Source organism: Lipomyces chichibuensis (assembly GCF_038497645.1).
Source record: "Lipomyces chichibuensis strain CBS 12929 unplaced genomic scaffold V1513scaffold_3, whole genome shotgun sequence".
NCBI lineage: Eukaryota > Fungi > Ascomycota > Lipomycetes > Lipomycetales > Lipomycetaceae > Lipomyces > Lipomyces chichibuensis.
Window position 1 is genome coordinate 490,236 of NW_027117455.1, and position 14,915 is coordinate 505,150.

A 14,915-nucleotide genomic window follows, 5' to 3' on the forward strand; every position below is an offset into this window, starting at 1 on the left:
TTTGTGCTTTCTCTTGTAACGATATTATGACTTTTTGTTGCATTCGGGTGCTATCTCTGGGATTTGTGTATATTTCAGTATTGGATCATTTCATGTATTATCCTCTTGCTCATATTTAACTATGTACATGTCTTCGTTCTATGTAGCACTATTCTATATACTAACAATGTATAATCGGGTGAGAAATGGAGGCATGGTGTACATATCAACCTCATCATCAATCAGTTCCGAAGAGATCCTCTTTCGTCTCTTATTTATGTCTTTTTCCAACGGCCTTTTAGCCTCGCTCAGTTTCTCGTCTTTCTATCGGTAACTTCGAGCTGGCTAGTAGACTTCGCGATGTGGACTCCGCTCGTGAACAGTCTATCTAGAAGGCTAGAGCAAGTTTGTATATGAAACAACTAGCGTTTTGAGTACGGTGCTTTCGTTATTGAAAATTCATGGAAGTATTGTAATTATAGGCTATTACATTCTCAGTATTTTCGCTGGCCGTTGGAGAGGCGAGGGAGTCCAGAATTGGAGTTGGGGATACTATGATTTACAACATAGACGAAGTCCTGGAAGCGGCAACGAGGGACCCGGTACACCTGCCAACACTTCACGACCTGGGCAAAAGTAAGCAAGCCGACCTGCACATTACACTACAGGACTGCGTGTATGTACTTATATGGCGGCATTTAGCAAATTGAAAGCTTTGGTGATTCGTTCCTATCTTGACTATTCCACTGGAGACGCGGAACGAGGTGGGCACCTGGCACCTTCTCGCAAAGCATTTTCTGGCCACCCTAGGATAAGATTGGTGACACATGCAATGGTGCAAACCAGTCCGGCATTTGAGGTTCTATAGGTAGTCTGCATGACCATGAAAGCGCACGCCAAATGTAAACAAGCATAGTTTATCCGTATAATGTAAATAGCAAACCAATTTCAAACTGAATCACACATGCCAACATGCAATTATGCCCATCAATGTTCTAAAACCAAAATACAACCTCTTCAATGACCCAAAAAGAACAATGAAATAAAATTTGCTACAGTTAGAACCGTCAAAACCAAGTAACCTTGCTATGTCCCGTCTCAACCAGGGTTCTATTCACGAAGGCACGACATGATGTGTTATACATTTTTCCTGAATCCTGCCAATCTCTTCTGTAAGAACTGACACCCAGAGCTCTTTCTCCATCCTTGACCTTGCCATAAACATTAGGCCTCTTCCCGCTGTTCCCAATGTCTCGACGCGGTAGAATCTGTCACTTCCAGAATACTTCTTGCGCTGAGGCTTGAAAGATTTGACTGCGTCTTTTGGTGCTAATGTCGAGGTGCTGCTCGCCCGCCAAAGAACGAAGCACCGCGAAAATTGGTCGTCGGATGCAGTTGTGCCGTCACTGTATATTCGGGGAAGAGAATACATTCCAGGAGCTGCGCTGACATTGAACGAATTATTCTGGCTCACGAGGTCCGCTTCGGTCAAAATTCCGGAATAGACATAACACTCCTTCAATGGGATTATATCTCTCTTCTTATGATAGATTGTTGGCACCTCGACACCGGTTGCTGAACGCGACTGTTCTTCAAAAATAATCAGATGGCCATGACATATGACGATATAATTCATCTTAAATGTAGCATGCTTCCTGACTTTGAAGAACAACTGGCCCTCCATCTTTATAAACATTAGCATCGCCTTAATTGAACCTCTTGATCGAGTGTACGCACCGTAATACTGCGACAGAAACCCAAAGGACAGACATTATATATCTCCGGGTCAGCAACTCCTCTCAACGCTTCCCATTTCGACGCTGACTCTCCAATCTGAGACTCCATCTCTTCGTCTATGTGCAGCTGGGTGAGATTAGCTGCCTTCAACGCTGTCAACGCCTTCGTATCTGCTTCTCTTCGAGCGCGCCAATATACACGCAGTTCATCTAATCGCTTTATCCATTCATCTCGCGTTGTCTTATTGAACGCTTGTAATCGAACTACAAGACCAGACTTGAGGACAAGCTCAAACACTCTGTCATCATCAAATTCCGTGACTGTGCCATCCTCGTAATTGGTCCTCTCATTGCGGGCAGAGCGATTAAAATTCACACCGTCGCCAACACCAATCTGCGAATCTATAGCAGGATCTAGACCAGGTTAATATCTGACTTTAATAGCTTTCCATATTTCTTACCTCGTCGGACAGGGCGAACCTCAGTGACATCACATAAGTCGATAAATCCAGACGATGTAAGCATCTGATACAATCGCCTGTACACTTCTGACAGTGCAATTTCATCCAGTTCCTTCAGTTTATGAGAATCGCGTAGTCGAGAGCCGTCTAGCCACTCGATCTGTCCATCTCTCATCGGATATGGCGTGAATTCATGAATGAATGTACGAGAGCCAGCAGAATCAGTCAGAGAAAACGGTTTTTCAAATGCCGGCGGGGTCGCGTGATGGGGCTTGCAGAAAACAAGCATGTTATCATGGCACATGAAGTAAAATTGTTTGTAATACAGCCAGCCTAAATGTGTAGAATTCCCTGAGTGTTGCGTCAGGCGGATCAGAAACCCTTCGATTGGAGGAGGCTCGACCAGCGACTGTGCCGCTGCTTTAGGGGAAGGCGCAAACGTAGGATAGTGAACTTTGGGTCTAAGTTCTAGTTCATGTGTCTTGCGAAGTGCCCAGGCAGCATACATATGCTGTTCATTCACGTCATGTAACCATTCTATCCGATCATATCGCCGCCATGCTAATCCTAGTCTCGCATGTTCCCGCCAGTAAGTGACTGTTTCTCTGTACGCCGGGACCCGCTCAAGAATGTCCAGTGCTGTTGAAATCGCATAGTCTACAATCTGTGGTGCGGGCATTGCATCCGCATGACTACCATGTACGTGCTCGGCCTCCTCAAGACCATCCTCACGACGGCGCGTGTCCGCTAATCGCCTTAGGTTGTGCCTTCGAATATCTTCCCACGGGATGGCAATTCTCAGCGATGCCTCAAGGTCTGGAACCTGCACAATCATATCTTTCACGACTTTGCCACCTAATATACTTCGAACAAATCCGTACCATGCGATGCTAGTTGACGGCGCTCGGAATCTCATGACATATAAGATCGTCTTTGCGTCACCCTTGCCGTTGTCATCATTTGACTTCCATAATGCCAATGACTTGTCCAAGGAAGAGAAGAGATTAATATTGACTATTTTGCGATTCAGTGGTATTGTGTATGCGATGGATGTAGAAGTGCGGTCGGCCACAATCGCAGGAACGGTCTACATATATGAGACGTTATATGGGAAAATTAAATACATAGCATATACTCACCAAAGTTTTATATAGTTGCAGTACGAATGGTGCTTGTTCTTCACCCAAATATCTTGCAACCGCGATATATTCACGAGCTCTCTCCACAACATTTAAATGTACGTGATCACTTTCATTGAAATCCGAATGCAGCGTTCGAACGTTTGCTGATTTGATGCCAACAAGGACGCGATCTATCTTAACAACTTGACCCTTCTGTAGCTGATATTCAGCATGTTCTTCGCTACTGCCATTCGCTAGTTCCGGACCGACGGCACCTAGCACACTGTTCCCATCTACCACCACGTCATATACGTCACCACTATTGTCCGTCCTTCTCTCTGGTAAAAAATTGAATTCCAATTGTCGCAATGAGTCTGAATCCGAGTCATGACTGAGATGAGCGTCACCATCAAAGTCACCACTCCTCGATCCTCTGTCTGCTACAGAGCCGGCATCACCCATCCCTTGCGATGATCTTGAGGCGCTTCGTAGTCTCCTAACCTCGTTATCCCGCTGAAGAATATTTACCAGACTCGACCGCGCCGCATTTTGAGGAACGTTATGGAAATGTGGCATAACGCCCATTGCCAAGTCGTTCGTCCTAGTCAAACTCTCCGTGGATATCGACGTTGCGACTGGTGTAGGAAGAGTCCTAATAGGCCGAATTGTTGAGACGCTATCTTGAGATCGCGATCGGCGCGAGTAGATCGATGAAGACGGAGGTGACGGAGCACGCCGAGACTGAGAGCGAACGGTGGAGACGGAGACTGAGCCTCTAGCTGTCGCAAAGGTCTGCGTTGATGTATAACTAGATGGTGCAAAGGCACCTGAGGGTCGTGCAGACCCGCCAGAATTGCTAAAGCGACGTATAGAACGTCCACGTGATGCAGATGGCCCTGCCTCAACGAACGGCATGCTTTCGTTGTACCGCGTAAAAGGCGTCGGGCTGCCCATGCGTGACGGCTCTAAAAGATATCGTGATTGGGTTGGAGTAGCATCAGCAGACGACGGTAAGTGTGGCTCGACGTCAACGTAGTGCGATGATGATCTTGAAGTTGGGTTCGACTCAGGATTGTATGAGTCGTATTTACTATCCCCAGAACTTGATGGACCTGCAATTGGACTGCCCCTCATTTTCGCAACACTTAGTGCTTCTCCGGATCTAGGCGATGACTCATAGTGACTGTTTCTTGTTGACAGTCCACCGCGATTGCCAAAATATGAACCGTGACGAGACGAATGGCTTATTGCGATCGGAGGAGTACCATTAAGCGATGACGATATAATTCCGCTACCGTTCCCGGTAGTAACACTTCCTCTCCGCAGCGAAGGTGGTGCAGTAACCGAACGTGCTGGCGGTGGGGGTGGTGGATCAGAGTCTGGAAAAACAGATGACCAAGCAGCCTTAAATTCTTGATCTGACGAGCGCGTCACTCTGGCAAGCCATATCTTCTGATGCCGCCGCAGCCAGTCGGAAGGAATTGGTCCTATAAGCACAACACGGGACGTAGCATGGATGTGGGATGCGTTGGCATGCGACAGTCTAAACGATGTGAACGGGTAGTCTTCCGGTGATGCATTGAAGTACGCTTGATCGGCGGAGCTTGCCATTGTCCTGTTATCGCAACTGATGTGCAATTGTCACTTAGCCTAGCCGATAGTATGACTTCTCGATAGAGCTGAAATGCAAACGACAGTGAAGTTGTACACTGAACAGAAGACATGGCGAGGGCTAGTTCGTGCCTGATCATTATCGCGATCGATGATCAGGCAGGGTAATGCTGATATGTGTGACGTCACTCAAGCAGGTACCAACCGGTCGCCGAGGACCTTCACCGGTCGGAACCAAAGGTCTGTTTTACCTGCATTAGGGGTTCCGTGGTCTCTCCACATATAAACCAATATCTCAATTGCTTTGAGAGTGTTCAATATGACCAGGTCCCTATCTACCGTTACTTCATTTCTGAGGAAGTTCGGCGCCGCACGCGTCCGCCACGATCCTGGGATCCAGAGCGGCTCTCCGAAAACAGGCGCTGCTAATGTGTACATTTAACTTAGCGCCTATTTCATCGTATTTATTTTTTACGTCGAAACAATCCTCTCACGGATCCGAAGCTCCTTGAATACATAGAAAAGTCTTAATTGGGCTACTTTCAGAATAATGAGCTATCCTTCCCCACTAACGGGTATCGTTCGTCGCGATCCTGCGCCTAACGTCATCACACTAGGATGTCCATTCACAATTGCTGGGCTTGTTAAACTTGGTGCTCGAGAAACTATTATTAAGGCACAATTCACCAGTGGTCCCGGTGCGTTTGTTATTTCACCTTTACCATTCAACGCCGATTCTGACACAGCGCTGGGTGGTTTGCCTATCAAATACATTCTCGCGCCGAATGCGGTTCATCATATGGCAATTAAAGAGTGGAAGGAATTGTACCCAGATGCTAAGGTTGTTGGCTGTAGAGGACTTGGGAGAAAGAAAGCAAATGATGGCGTGGTTGTGGACATCGAGGTTGCAGAATTTGATAAAGTCCTGAGCGCGAAAGAGCTTGGGATGGATGATATCGCTGAAGAAGAAGACTTCAAGTTTATTTGCTTTAGTGGGCATAAAAATAGAGAGCTGGCGACTTATCACGGCAAGTCTAAGGTCCTTGTAGTCGCGGACCTGATTTTAAATTTCCCGGCCACAGATCAGTACTCTGCTACGAAGTCAATTGGAGTCGTCGACACTATATTGGGCATGTTAAGCATAGAGGCTAGATTGCAGCCCTACGTCACAGGCCGTTTATTTAAAGATAAGCAGTAAGTAGCGATGCACTTGGATACTTACTTAAGGTTGCTGATATGTGCACAGGGCGATCAAGAAAGGTGTTAATGCGTTGTCTACTCTAGATTTTGAAAAAATTGTTATGTGCCACGGTGACATTATCGAGATTGACACAAGGGCAAAGTTTTATGATATTTTTAAGGCGTTGCTGTAAACGTTAAATTATAAAAACATGCCGTCATATAGGGATGATTGTCATATATGCACTGGGCAATGCAAAGTCTGCTTGAATATCAATCACTTCTCGTCAGCCAAGTAATCTCAGCTAATCTCAGACGCACAATGGGAAGAGTCATTTGACTTTCAAAGTGACGTTGTCTTAGGCTGTAAATCACAATTATCCTGGACGATTCATTGGTCGAATTAATTGAATTACACAAATGTGGGATAATACAAAATTTCATCAACTATTTTTCCTCAAACACCACATCATTTCAAATCCAAACTTCTATTGTTAACGTGCTTGAATATCGACAATCTAACCAATCATACAGCCATACAAAAAAGTCAGCAAAACCAAAAATACGCTAATAAAACATGACCGAAGTATATCCAACGAAAGTCTATACAATGCAAACTACATATCTCCCAACGGCTCCCAAGAATATTAAAGAATCTCTGAGCTACCCTTTGTTCCCCAGGTGATCTTCTCGCGGTAATACTGGATAATGTACACAAAGGACAACAGAACCGGGACCTCAAGTAAGGGTCCGACTGTAGCAGCCAACGCCTGAGTAGATGAGATGCCATAGAATGAAACTACGACGGCGATAGCAAGCTCAAAGTTATTGCTGGCAGCCGTGAAAGCTTGAGCGGAACAGACCTTATATGTGTATCCAAGTCTATGGCAAAGCCATAGAGTGCCGAAGAACAAGATTACGAAATACGCGAACATAGGTGCGACCACACGCAAAACAGACGTAAGCTGAGTGATAACCTCACGGCCTTGTGAGGCAAAGAGAATGAGAATGGTGAACAGGAGACCCAGTAGCGAGAATGGCTCAAGGAAGGAGATGAACTTGGTGTCGTAGGCCTTGGCGGAGATAACATGTCCTCGCAGAATTACTCGCGTAATGACGGCTATCAGTAATGGAATACCGAGGAAGATTGCAACAGACTTTGCCACCACGGAATATGAAATCTGAAGATGATCTGGCGAATTTCCAATAACGTTAATGTAGAACATGGCGGTAGGTGCAAATAGTACCATCTGAAGGAGTGAGTTGACTGCGGTAAGGATAGCACCATAATCGGCGTCCCCCTCAGATAATTCTATCCATATCATGACCATAGCGATACACCTGGCTATACCAACCATGATGAGACCTTCTCTTAATTCTGGACGGTCTGGTAGGAAGAGCCACGCAAGTCCGACCATAACCATTGGGGCAACAATCCAATTGATAAGCAAGCTAATGGCCACCTGAACCCAAAGTGTCTTCACGACCAAGAGTCTGTGTAACGACTCGAATTGAACCTTGCACATAATCGGGTACATCATGATCAACAGACCCGTGGCAATAGGAATGGAGACACCGGCGAGTCCACCCTTTTCAAGCTTAGAGCCAATGCCAGGGAAGAAGTATCCCGCTGATATGCCCACAACCATTGACAGGAAAATCCATAGGGCCAAATATCTGTCTAATATTCCAAGTTGCTTTAATGGCGGTAGTTTGTTTGTCTCAGTCCGACTCAGTCCGGAACTCGTAATTACTGTTTGTACCGTGGTCGAAGTCGATGTGCGTTCCAGTAAAGGCGAGTAATCGTGGTAGTCGCTGCTATCCCTTGCGGTATCAACTGAAAGACTATCACCGCGCTCAAGATCTGGCAGAGGCTCAGATTCAGGAACCGCTCTCAGTGGATCCGAAAAGCTTTCTGGCATTTCGCTGGACTGCTGGAATACGACTCGAAAGATATCTTTGTTCCTGTACTACTAACTCCCTATCCTATTCCGAGAAGTTGAATGCCAATTAACAAGCTTCACCGTGTTGGTCAACAGCCCAAACGGAGAAAGAATTAGACAGCAGATAGCGCCACGCATTTACTATCGTCCGTAGCCGCAGCCGCTCTTCGAACTCGTGCGAATAAACACATCTGTGTTACGCTTTAAATGAGTTAAATTGATGCATTTGCTGCACTATATGAACATGAGCATCTGGCACAAAGCTTGGGCCCGTTCCCGGGCCGGAGGTCTTGAGGTAATACCCGGTCCGAGTGATTGGCAGTGCTCTTGACAAGCTTAACCACTAGCATTTCATCAGAATAGTAAAATATTGGGTGCCTTCCCTGTCGGATATATTTAACGCTTATTATATTTGACTCAGCAAAGATGCAGAAGATAATCAACTTCTACACAGTTCATAGTATAATGACTCTTCGATTTACCCCTGAATCTCGCCCTGAGCTAATCTTTCACATGTAAACTTATCAGCACTAATAATTTATCCAAGGACTCATCCTTAGAGATGGGGGAGGCATCAAAGTCGTGTATCTCCCAACCAAGAATGGTGTGAGTCACTAGGTCTATGGCACTAAATAATAATAATGACAGTTCATCTTCAAATGGTAACAATTGGACGGTCACTAGTGGTGGTAGTGATCAAGGTGACATGCTGTTCGACGCTCATTGGATGGATTTCTTAAGTTCTGGCATCCGGGTAAGGGCACTAACGACAACAATTTCAAATGGTGTTTAGTGCATATCTATAAAAGAGTGTCTTCGGTGGCAGTTAAACTTCCTCTAGATTTTGACCCCATATTCAAGCCTTTAAGCGCTCTGCTTGCTTCGCTTGTCATCTGAATGACACGATTCGATATTTTATTTCACTGACAGTAATGACCTGAACACCGCAAACAATAAAGCGCTAGGATATAATAAGATTTTACGTTGAGCTCTGCATAAACTTACAGAATGACACACATTTCGCCTTAACCCGTTATAAAGTCCCAAACTTATCCGTCCAACTAAAACCGAAGTGCAATTCAAACGACTCTCAGCCAACATAATGTTATCTGAAATCTAGGATTCAATAATTTCATCTAAAACACTCATAAGATGACGAGTGTCGATCCGAGATGCCAAAGCGTCTGCATTTCCTCCATTTGCAGCAGCAGAAGCCTTCACAAATCCTTCCCATAGCTTGATGCTGATTTGAACAAGGTCAAGCTTATAAGAGCTTTCCTTGCGCAGTGACTCGTAGGTCTCAAGATTGGATATAGAATGTTCCAGTTGATCTGCGAGGGATCTATTATCATATGACACCAATCCGACAGGAGGCTGAATTGGGACACCGCTGTCTTTCACCTGCGATGGAGTACCCGATGATGATGACCCGCAACAAGACCCACCTGAATCTGGAACAGGAGATATGGGCGTTGCACTATATGTTGACCCTGGATGATGCTGTTCGTAGTATGACAACGGCAATGCCATAGCATCGATGTCCCCAGACTGGAAGTATGCGGTAAAATCAATCGGAATCGATTGCTGTTGAGAAGACGAATGCAGCTGAGCTGCCTTTGGTTCAATACTTGGCACACCCATCGGCGCAATAGGTACCTGATTATGATGCGTAGTACTGTTTGCAGAGATTAAAGCAGATGCATCGGCCATGGGTGGGGTCGCGATCGATGCATTCCTAGGGAGTAATGAAGCTATCGTTATCGGAGAGGAAGCAGCGGGCGCTACAGGAATTTGAGAACTTGCTGGAGTTCGATCATCTTTCACTTTCTTTGCCGGTGCCGTTCCGCAGGAAATGCATGGATGCTTTGCCCTCAAAATATCCTCCTCCTCCTTTCTTCTCGCCGGCCCAATTTTGTACTCCCCACTTTCTTTATTTTTCAACCACTCTTCTACCATTCTTTCATCAACACCAACTTTAGATAATAGTTCTCTCAGCTTTCTATTTTCTTCTACCACCCGGCGAGCTGTCCGCTGAATCTGTATATTGAGCTGCAGGCCCTCTTCTTGGCAAGACCGGATTTTCGTCTCCAAATCGGCAACATATTCCCGCTTTCGCGCACGCGAACGCCGTTGATTCTCCCTTATCCTGGCAAGATGATCAGCATTAGTAATTGCTTCTTTCCCCTTTGTGGCCTGCATTGCTTAGTAATCGTATGATAATTTAGAGAAAATGGACTCTCGACACGAACCTGTGGACCCACTCCTGATGTGACTGATGCTGGGTTGATTGCTGTAGTAGAGCAAGACATGATGACAAATTAATATATGGCAATGATCAGTTAATTGGAGCACTCAGAGTAGCTATTTGATTATGCGAGATGCCGACGGAAGATGTACAGATGCTTGTATCTTAAGTAGCAGCCCCGCAAGTGTGTTGGGAGACAAATATCTTCCGCACCGTTAAAATTGAGGGTATATAGACACCCAGGTCAACAATGCGGTGGAGATTATCCGACGACAAAGCTTCTCCGATATTTTACATATAAGTGCTGTACAATGGTCAGCAAGCATGCAGACAATTAGCTGGTTTGAAGATCAATATTATAATGAATGGTGCAACCTCAATCCGCCAGTTCGTAATCAAGGTAATGTGCACATGGTACCTTTACTCTGCAATAATATGCGTGAACATGGACGAACCACTATCCTGCTCCTAGACCCTTAAAACTTCACCTTATTGTGAATAATACATAATTCATAAGAGGCAACAACTTATAATTTAGCCAGAAAATGGTCAGACTATCGTCTATGACTTCTGAGAATCAATGATGGCCTATCACACCAAAAAATACACAATTTTTTATGATAGCCATTCCATGCATAAGTCATTACAATCCAGCACTATTCTAAAATACCTGGAGATCTCTTAGCCATTTCAGCAATCTGAGTGCCATCCACACGCATTGTCTGCCATTCGTCCATTGGAACAGCTCCCAATCGTTTATAAAACTCAATGGACGGTGTATTCCACTTAAGCACCTATCCATAAGATATATGGTTAACATTTATTCACGCACCGTACATGAATAAAGTCGAAGACTTACCGACCACTCTAGTCTGCCACCATCAATATCAACCAATTCTTGAGCGAGCGCATAGAGCAGTGCCGAGCCGTACGAGCTTCCCCGGTATTTTGGCTGTACATATAAATCCTCTAAATAGATACCAGGTTTTCCATTCCAGGTCGAGTAATTATAGAAATAAAGTGCAAAACCTGCGGGTATTCCTTCCTCTGTCTGTGCTATCAAAACCTTGGCGTACGAGACGGAGCCGAAAATTGTTTTCTCGAGCATTTCTTCGGTGCAGAGGACCTTGTCAGGTTCGTGCTCATATTCAGCTAATTCCTTAATAAATCCCTGACAACTAGGTTAACAATGCTGTTTGAGACCAGAAATGACCACCTACCAAGATGTACGGCACGTCCTTGATCGTGGCTCTTCTAATGGCAGTTTTCTTAACAGCTGATGACTCAGTCATGATGACAGTCTTATATATGCGAACTATAAAAATTATTCGTGTTTCCGTGTACTTGGGATTCGTTGCCCTTAACCTCCACGGAGCTTGCGGTTGTCGCTGTGAAGTCCCGAGGAAAAAGGCTATCAAACTTAAATCTAAGTTTCGGGCATAACGACTTAGAAATTGATCGGCGTAGCAAAAATATCATAATACCCATGGGTCTAGATACAGAATGCATCGTATTTACTAGTTATTCGGTATTGTTCTTATTGATCGTCATGTGTGAATGGCTCGCACACGCCTTGTAGTGATGGTCTCGATGATTTCTCGACAATTTGTGCTTCGGTTTAGGGGAGATGGCCAGTTATATTTGTAGCGAGCCGCCGTTTTGATGACATATATTTGCCAACTGCTTAATATTTACGGCTGTAAAGTGCCCACACAGACTTCTTGGGTACAGGCGTGATGTTTAGCAGCACATATGCCACAGTGAATTGGTGGTTAGGGTTGATCCAAGGTGTGCTATGATATGCCGACTTCGTAATCGCCGCGTTGACAAGAATCCCAAGTGTGCGAGAGTCTTTATCTAGAACCAGTCACAACCAAGACGGCAGCACTAGATACAGGGGAACTATACTCGCCTCTCTTATAACGACTGTCATTGTCCTTGCTAGATAAAGATGTCTTTTTTATCATCAAAGCCGCAAGGCGTTATGGGCAGTGGTAGCGGCGGGTTCTCGGACTCGCCCGAATTTGATTCGATAGCCAATCGCCTGTCGAACCAATTGTTTACACTCACCACGAATATCTCAACATTACATCGGCTCTTGGGTATTGTCGGTACTAAGAAAGATTCTCATGACATCAGAGACCGAGTGACTTCTTTGACCGATGACACCCGTGAACTGTGCAAGTCGCTAGGAGAGGATGTCAAGCAGTTGCAAAGCTGGACGGATGTTACGGTACGTTTGCCATATATCGCTCATATTGCGTTCAACCTGGAGATGACAGTGACTGGTTTGTACTAATGACTATTTTAGCCGTCCCAGCGTTTTACACAGCAGAAGCTTTCCCGAGAATTCACTTCTTTATTGGCGGATTTCCAGTCTGTTCAGCGAGTGTCAGCCGAAAAACAGCGCCAGTTCGTAATCGCCGCCAAGTCGCATCTCCCGGGCTCTACGCAACTGCTATCACCTGGTGCAGAAAGCTCCGAGTATGATTATCAGCAACAACAGCTTTTGATGCAAGAACAACTACCATCATATGCGCAGCGAAGTGAACAGCAGCAGCAGCCCCGGCGAAGTCAGGTCCAACAGCAGGAAACGCTTGATATTGTCGCCCAGGAAGAAATAGATTTCCAGAACTCGCTTATTGCGGAACGTGAGCTTGAAATTCAGGGCATTGAACAGGGTATTTCTGAATTGAACGAAATTTTCCGCGATCTTGGTACCATGGTCACCGAACAGGGTGTCTTGATCGACAACATAGAGTCCAACATCACCAACGTCGCTGATTCGACACAACATGCGTCTGCCGAACTTACAAAGGCTTCGCGGTACCAGAAGAGCTCCCGCAACAAATCTTGCTGCTTGTTGCTTATTTTGGTAGTTATTTTGGCAGTCGTTTTGTTAGCGGTGTTTTTGGGTTGAATATGGGATTAGAATTGTAATAAGAGTCAAATTTGATGCAAGACGAGTATGGATCTACGGAAATATCGGTTGTTTGGTAGTGAATATGTAATTATGACTCGAACCATTACTCGCCACGTCATGTTGTTTAGTATTCATTCTAGTGTTATATTTCATATTTAGAGGCGTTGGATGCAGTTTAGGAGACTTTATATATTTTATTTACTCGGGCAACTACTTGCTGTTGTTCTTTAGAGTTTGTTACTAAAGTTTGGTGCTGTGTGATATAATGACAGTGATTGGTTTCGTATGGTTACATATTCTTTTCTTGCCTCCACAGTAGAAATTGTAATTCTAGTAGCTTTTTGCTGATGCTGTAAATATGTCCGAATGTGAAATTGGCGGAGCGAAATCCATGATGGGTTTGGTGCCTTCGCAGATTACCCGATTGCTTTAACCCGCCACAAGTGTGCGCGAACTCGCTGCCCCTAGGCTCGCTATCATCGATCGAAACATACGAATACAACACGGACAACAAGGCACAACTCTAATAGAGTCTGAGAATTTATTGTGCAGTATCCTTTGGTACTTCGGACGCAATCCACTAGATAATTACCTACGCAGCCGTCATGAGCAAGCCCAACCGAGGGTCCTCCGACCCTTGGGACGACGGCTGGATACCCGGACAGGAGGTATGTATTGTCCAATCTCCGGTCTGTTTGGAAGGAATCATTCTGACTTATTCTATTTGAAGACGTCCAAGTCGCAGACTTCTGGTGTAGTGGTCTTAGAGTCGAACGATCAAGTTCGGAAGCTATTTGCCCCGGATAAGTTACAATCTAGCAATGGTGATGATTCGGCTCCACTACGCCCTCTCGGCCCAATGTAGGTTGGCGTGCCTGATGGAGTATTGGGTTTGTCCATTTCAGACTAATTTGCTTGGATAATTAGGAAGTACGAGGTTCAGACGAACGCCCAAGGCTCACAATACAGACCACAACTACGAATACTAAAACGAACCCCAGCTGCTACGCCAACATCGCCATCAGATGCAGATGAAAGACCTCGGGAGACGGAGGCAGAACGAATGGAAAGAAACCGCCGTGATAAAGAAGCAAAATACCGAGCCGTCAGAGAGTCTATTTTTGGAGCCGAGTCTCGTAATCATATGGGCACCAATAATGCGATCAATAGCAGTATAAACAGCAGAAGTGGAAGCAGTCAATCATCACGCAATAGAGACAGAGAAAGTAAAGACCGGACACCTGGAGATAGTGGGAGACGCGCAGCACCTAATTCGTCAGGAAGAAGTTCAAACGGAAGCACTCCATCACCGGCTAGGGAAGGAAAGAGTGGCAGTAACAGTCCGGGGCCTGCAGGACAAGGTGGAATAATAAGGGTCCCAAGGGCACCCGATGGTACGCCTGGGTTTGGACGTGGCAGAGTACCTGCTCGGAAAGGGCAATGAATAGGCTCTGTCCGATCGATTTGTATTACATTATTCTGTAACTATATAGTTAATGCAATACTTATATTTTGGTGACTATACAATTTAGGTCGTATGCTATGGTGTGTAGATGGACGGCCCTTGGATATTATATGATTCCAAATATATTTCGCAAATCTTAGCTTACTCATTTTCTAGGCGACTCCTTACATGAGCCATATCGACAGTAATATAACGATAGCACAGGGAAAAGACGACATATTGATGGACAGGAGTGTCTCTGTAAATACAGCT

At 45.2% G+C, this 14,915-nt stretch overlaps 7 protein-coding genes across 7 annotated transcripts; 3 read left to right on the plus strand and 4 right to left on the minus strand.

Annotated features, from left to right (window-relative positions):
• Positions 1 to 853: 853 nt before the first annotated feature.
• On the minus strand, positions 854 to 5,022 carry V1513DRAFT_477289 (Pleckstrin homology domain-containing protein). The gene is made up of 4 exons (XM_066900233.1): positions 3,316 to 5,022; positions 2,177 to 3,263; positions 1,717 to 2,129; positions 854 to 1,663 (listed from the first exon to the last, which is right to left on the minus strand). The coding sequence occupies exons 1-4, from the start codon at positions 4,906 to 4,908 to the stop codon at positions 1,094 to 1,096; spliced, it is 3,663 nt and encodes a 1,220-aa protein (XP_066755924.1). The 5' UTR covers positions 4,909 to 5,022; the 3' UTR covers positions 854 to 1,093.
• Positions 4,959 to 6,536, plus strand: V1513DRAFT_437463 (uncharacterized protein). The gene is made up of 2 exons (XM_066896927.1): positions 4,959 to 6,102; positions 6,155 to 6,536. Exons 1-2 carry the CDS (start codon positions 5,459 to 5,461, stop codon positions 6,279 to 6,281), a joined length of 771 nt encoding a protein of 256 aa, XP_066755925.1. The 5' UTR covers positions 4,959 to 5,458; the 3' UTR covers positions 6,282 to 6,536.
• Positions 6,440 to 8,131, minus strand: V1513DRAFT_437464 (sodium bile acid symporter family-domain-containing protein). Its single transcript, XM_066896928.1, has one exon. It carries the CDS (start codon positions 8,007 to 8,009, stop codon positions 6,735 to 6,737), a length of 1,275 nt encoding a protein of 424 aa, XP_066755926.1. The 5' UTR covers positions 8,010 to 8,131; the 3' UTR covers positions 6,440 to 6,734.
• Positions 8,132 to 9,146: 1,015 nt separating this feature from the next.
• On the minus strand, positions 9,147 to 10,339 carry V1513DRAFT_456581 (uncharacterized protein; the record flags this gene model as incomplete). Its single annotated transcript, XM_066899582.1, has 2 exons — positions 9,147 to 10,223; positions 10,280 to 10,339. 2 exons carry the CDS (start codon positions 10,337 to 10,339, stop codon positions 9,147 to 9,149), a joined length of 1,137 nt encoding a protein of 378 aa, XP_066755927.1.
• A 156-nt stretch (positions 10,340 to 10,495) lies between these two features.
• Positions 10,496 to 11,639, minus strand: V1513DRAFT_477293 (acyl-CoA N-acyltransferase). Its single transcript, XM_066900234.1, has 3 exons — positions 11,496 to 11,639; positions 11,135 to 11,446; positions 10,496 to 11,069 (listed from the first exon to the last, which is right to left on the minus strand). The coding sequence occupies exons 1-3, from the start codon at positions 11,565 to 11,567 to the stop codon at positions 10,932 to 10,934; spliced, it is 522 nt and encodes a 173-aa protein (XP_066755928.1). The 5' UTR covers positions 11,568 to 11,639; the 3' UTR covers positions 10,496 to 10,931.
• A 481-nt stretch (positions 11,640 to 12,120) lies between these two features.
• Positions 12,121 to 13,504, plus strand: V1513DRAFT_437471 (t-SNARE). Its single transcript, XM_066896929.1, has 2 exons — positions 12,121 to 12,508; positions 12,587 to 13,504. Exons 1-2 carry the CDS (start codon positions 12,227 to 12,229, stop codon positions 13,193 to 13,195), a joined length of 891 nt encoding a protein of 296 aa, XP_066755929.1. The 5' UTR covers positions 12,121 to 12,226; the 3' UTR covers positions 13,196 to 13,504.
• V1513DRAFT_477295 (uncharacterized protein) lies at positions 13,505 to 14,810 on the plus strand. The gene is made up of 3 exons (XM_066900235.1): positions 13,505 to 13,866; positions 13,929 to 14,059; positions 14,126 to 14,810. The coding sequence occupies exons 1-3, from the start codon at positions 13,804 to 13,806 to the stop codon at positions 14,640 to 14,642; spliced, it is 711 nt and encodes a 236-aa protein (XP_066755930.1). The 5' UTR covers positions 13,505 to 13,803; the 3' UTR covers positions 14,643 to 14,810.
• Positions 14,811 to 14,915: the final 105 nt, after the last annotated feature.

Excerpts from the sequence above, each read along its gene's own strand:
- V1513DRAFT_477293 (XM_066900234.1), bottom strand. The coding sequence starts at position 11,567 with ATGACTGAGTCATCAGCTGTTAAGAAAACTGCCATTAGAAGAGCCACG. Across the intron at positions 11,447-11,495 it reads AGGACGTGCCGTACATCTTG|GGATTTATTAAGGAATTAGC; the intron begins GTAGGTGGTCAT and ends CCTAGTTGTCAG. Across the intron at positions 11,070-11,134 it reads GTGGCAGACTAGAGTGGTCG|GTGCTTAAGTGGAATACACC; the intron begins GTAAGTCTTCGA and ends TCTTATGGATAG.
- V1513DRAFT_437471 (XM_066896929.1), top strand. The coding sequence starts at position 12,227 with ATGTCTTTTTTATCATCAAAGCCGCAAGGCGTTATGGGCAGTGGTAGC. Across the intron at positions 12,509-12,586 it reads AAAGCTGGACGGATGTTACG|CCGTCCCAGCGTTTTACACA; the intron begins GTACGTTTGCCA and ends TGACTATTTTAG.
- V1513DRAFT_477295 (XM_066900235.1), top strand. The coding sequence starts at position 13,804 with ATGAGCAAGCCCAACCGAGGGTCCTCCGACCCTTGGGACGACGGCTGG. Across the intron at positions 13,867-13,928 it reads GCTGGATACCCGGACAGGAG|ACGTCCAAGTCGCAGACTTC; the intron begins GTATGTATTGTC and ends TTCTATTTGAAG. Across the intron at positions 14,060-14,125 it reads CTACGCCCTCTCGGCCCAAT|GAAGTACGAGGTTCAGACGA; the intron begins GTAGGTTGGCGT and ends TTGGATAATTAG.
- V1513DRAFT_437463 (XM_066896927.1), top strand. The coding sequence starts at position 5,459 with ATGAGCTATCCTTCCCCACTAACGGGTATCGTTCGTCGCGATCCTGCG. Across the intron at positions 6,103-6,154 it reads CGTTTATTTAAAGATAAGCA|GGCGATCAAGAAAGGTGTTA; the intron begins GTAAGTAGCGAT and ends ATATGTGCACAG.
- V1513DRAFT_437464 (XM_066896928.1), bottom strand. The coding sequence starts at position 8,009 with ATGCCAGAAAGCTTTTCGGATCCACTGAGAGCGGTTCCTGAATCTGAG.
- V1513DRAFT_477289 (XM_066900233.1), bottom strand. The coding sequence starts at position 4,908 with ATGGCAAGCTCCGCCGATCAAGCGTACTTCAATGCATCACCGGAAGAC. Across the intron at positions 3,264-3,315 it reads TGCAACTATATAAAACTTTG|ACCGTTCCTGCGATTGTGGC; the intron begins GTGAGTATATGC and ends TCATATATGTAG. Across the intron at positions 2,130-2,176 it reads GGTTCGCCCTGTCCGACGAG|ATCCTGCTATAGATTCGCAG; the intron begins GTAAGAAATATG and ends AACCTGGTCTAG.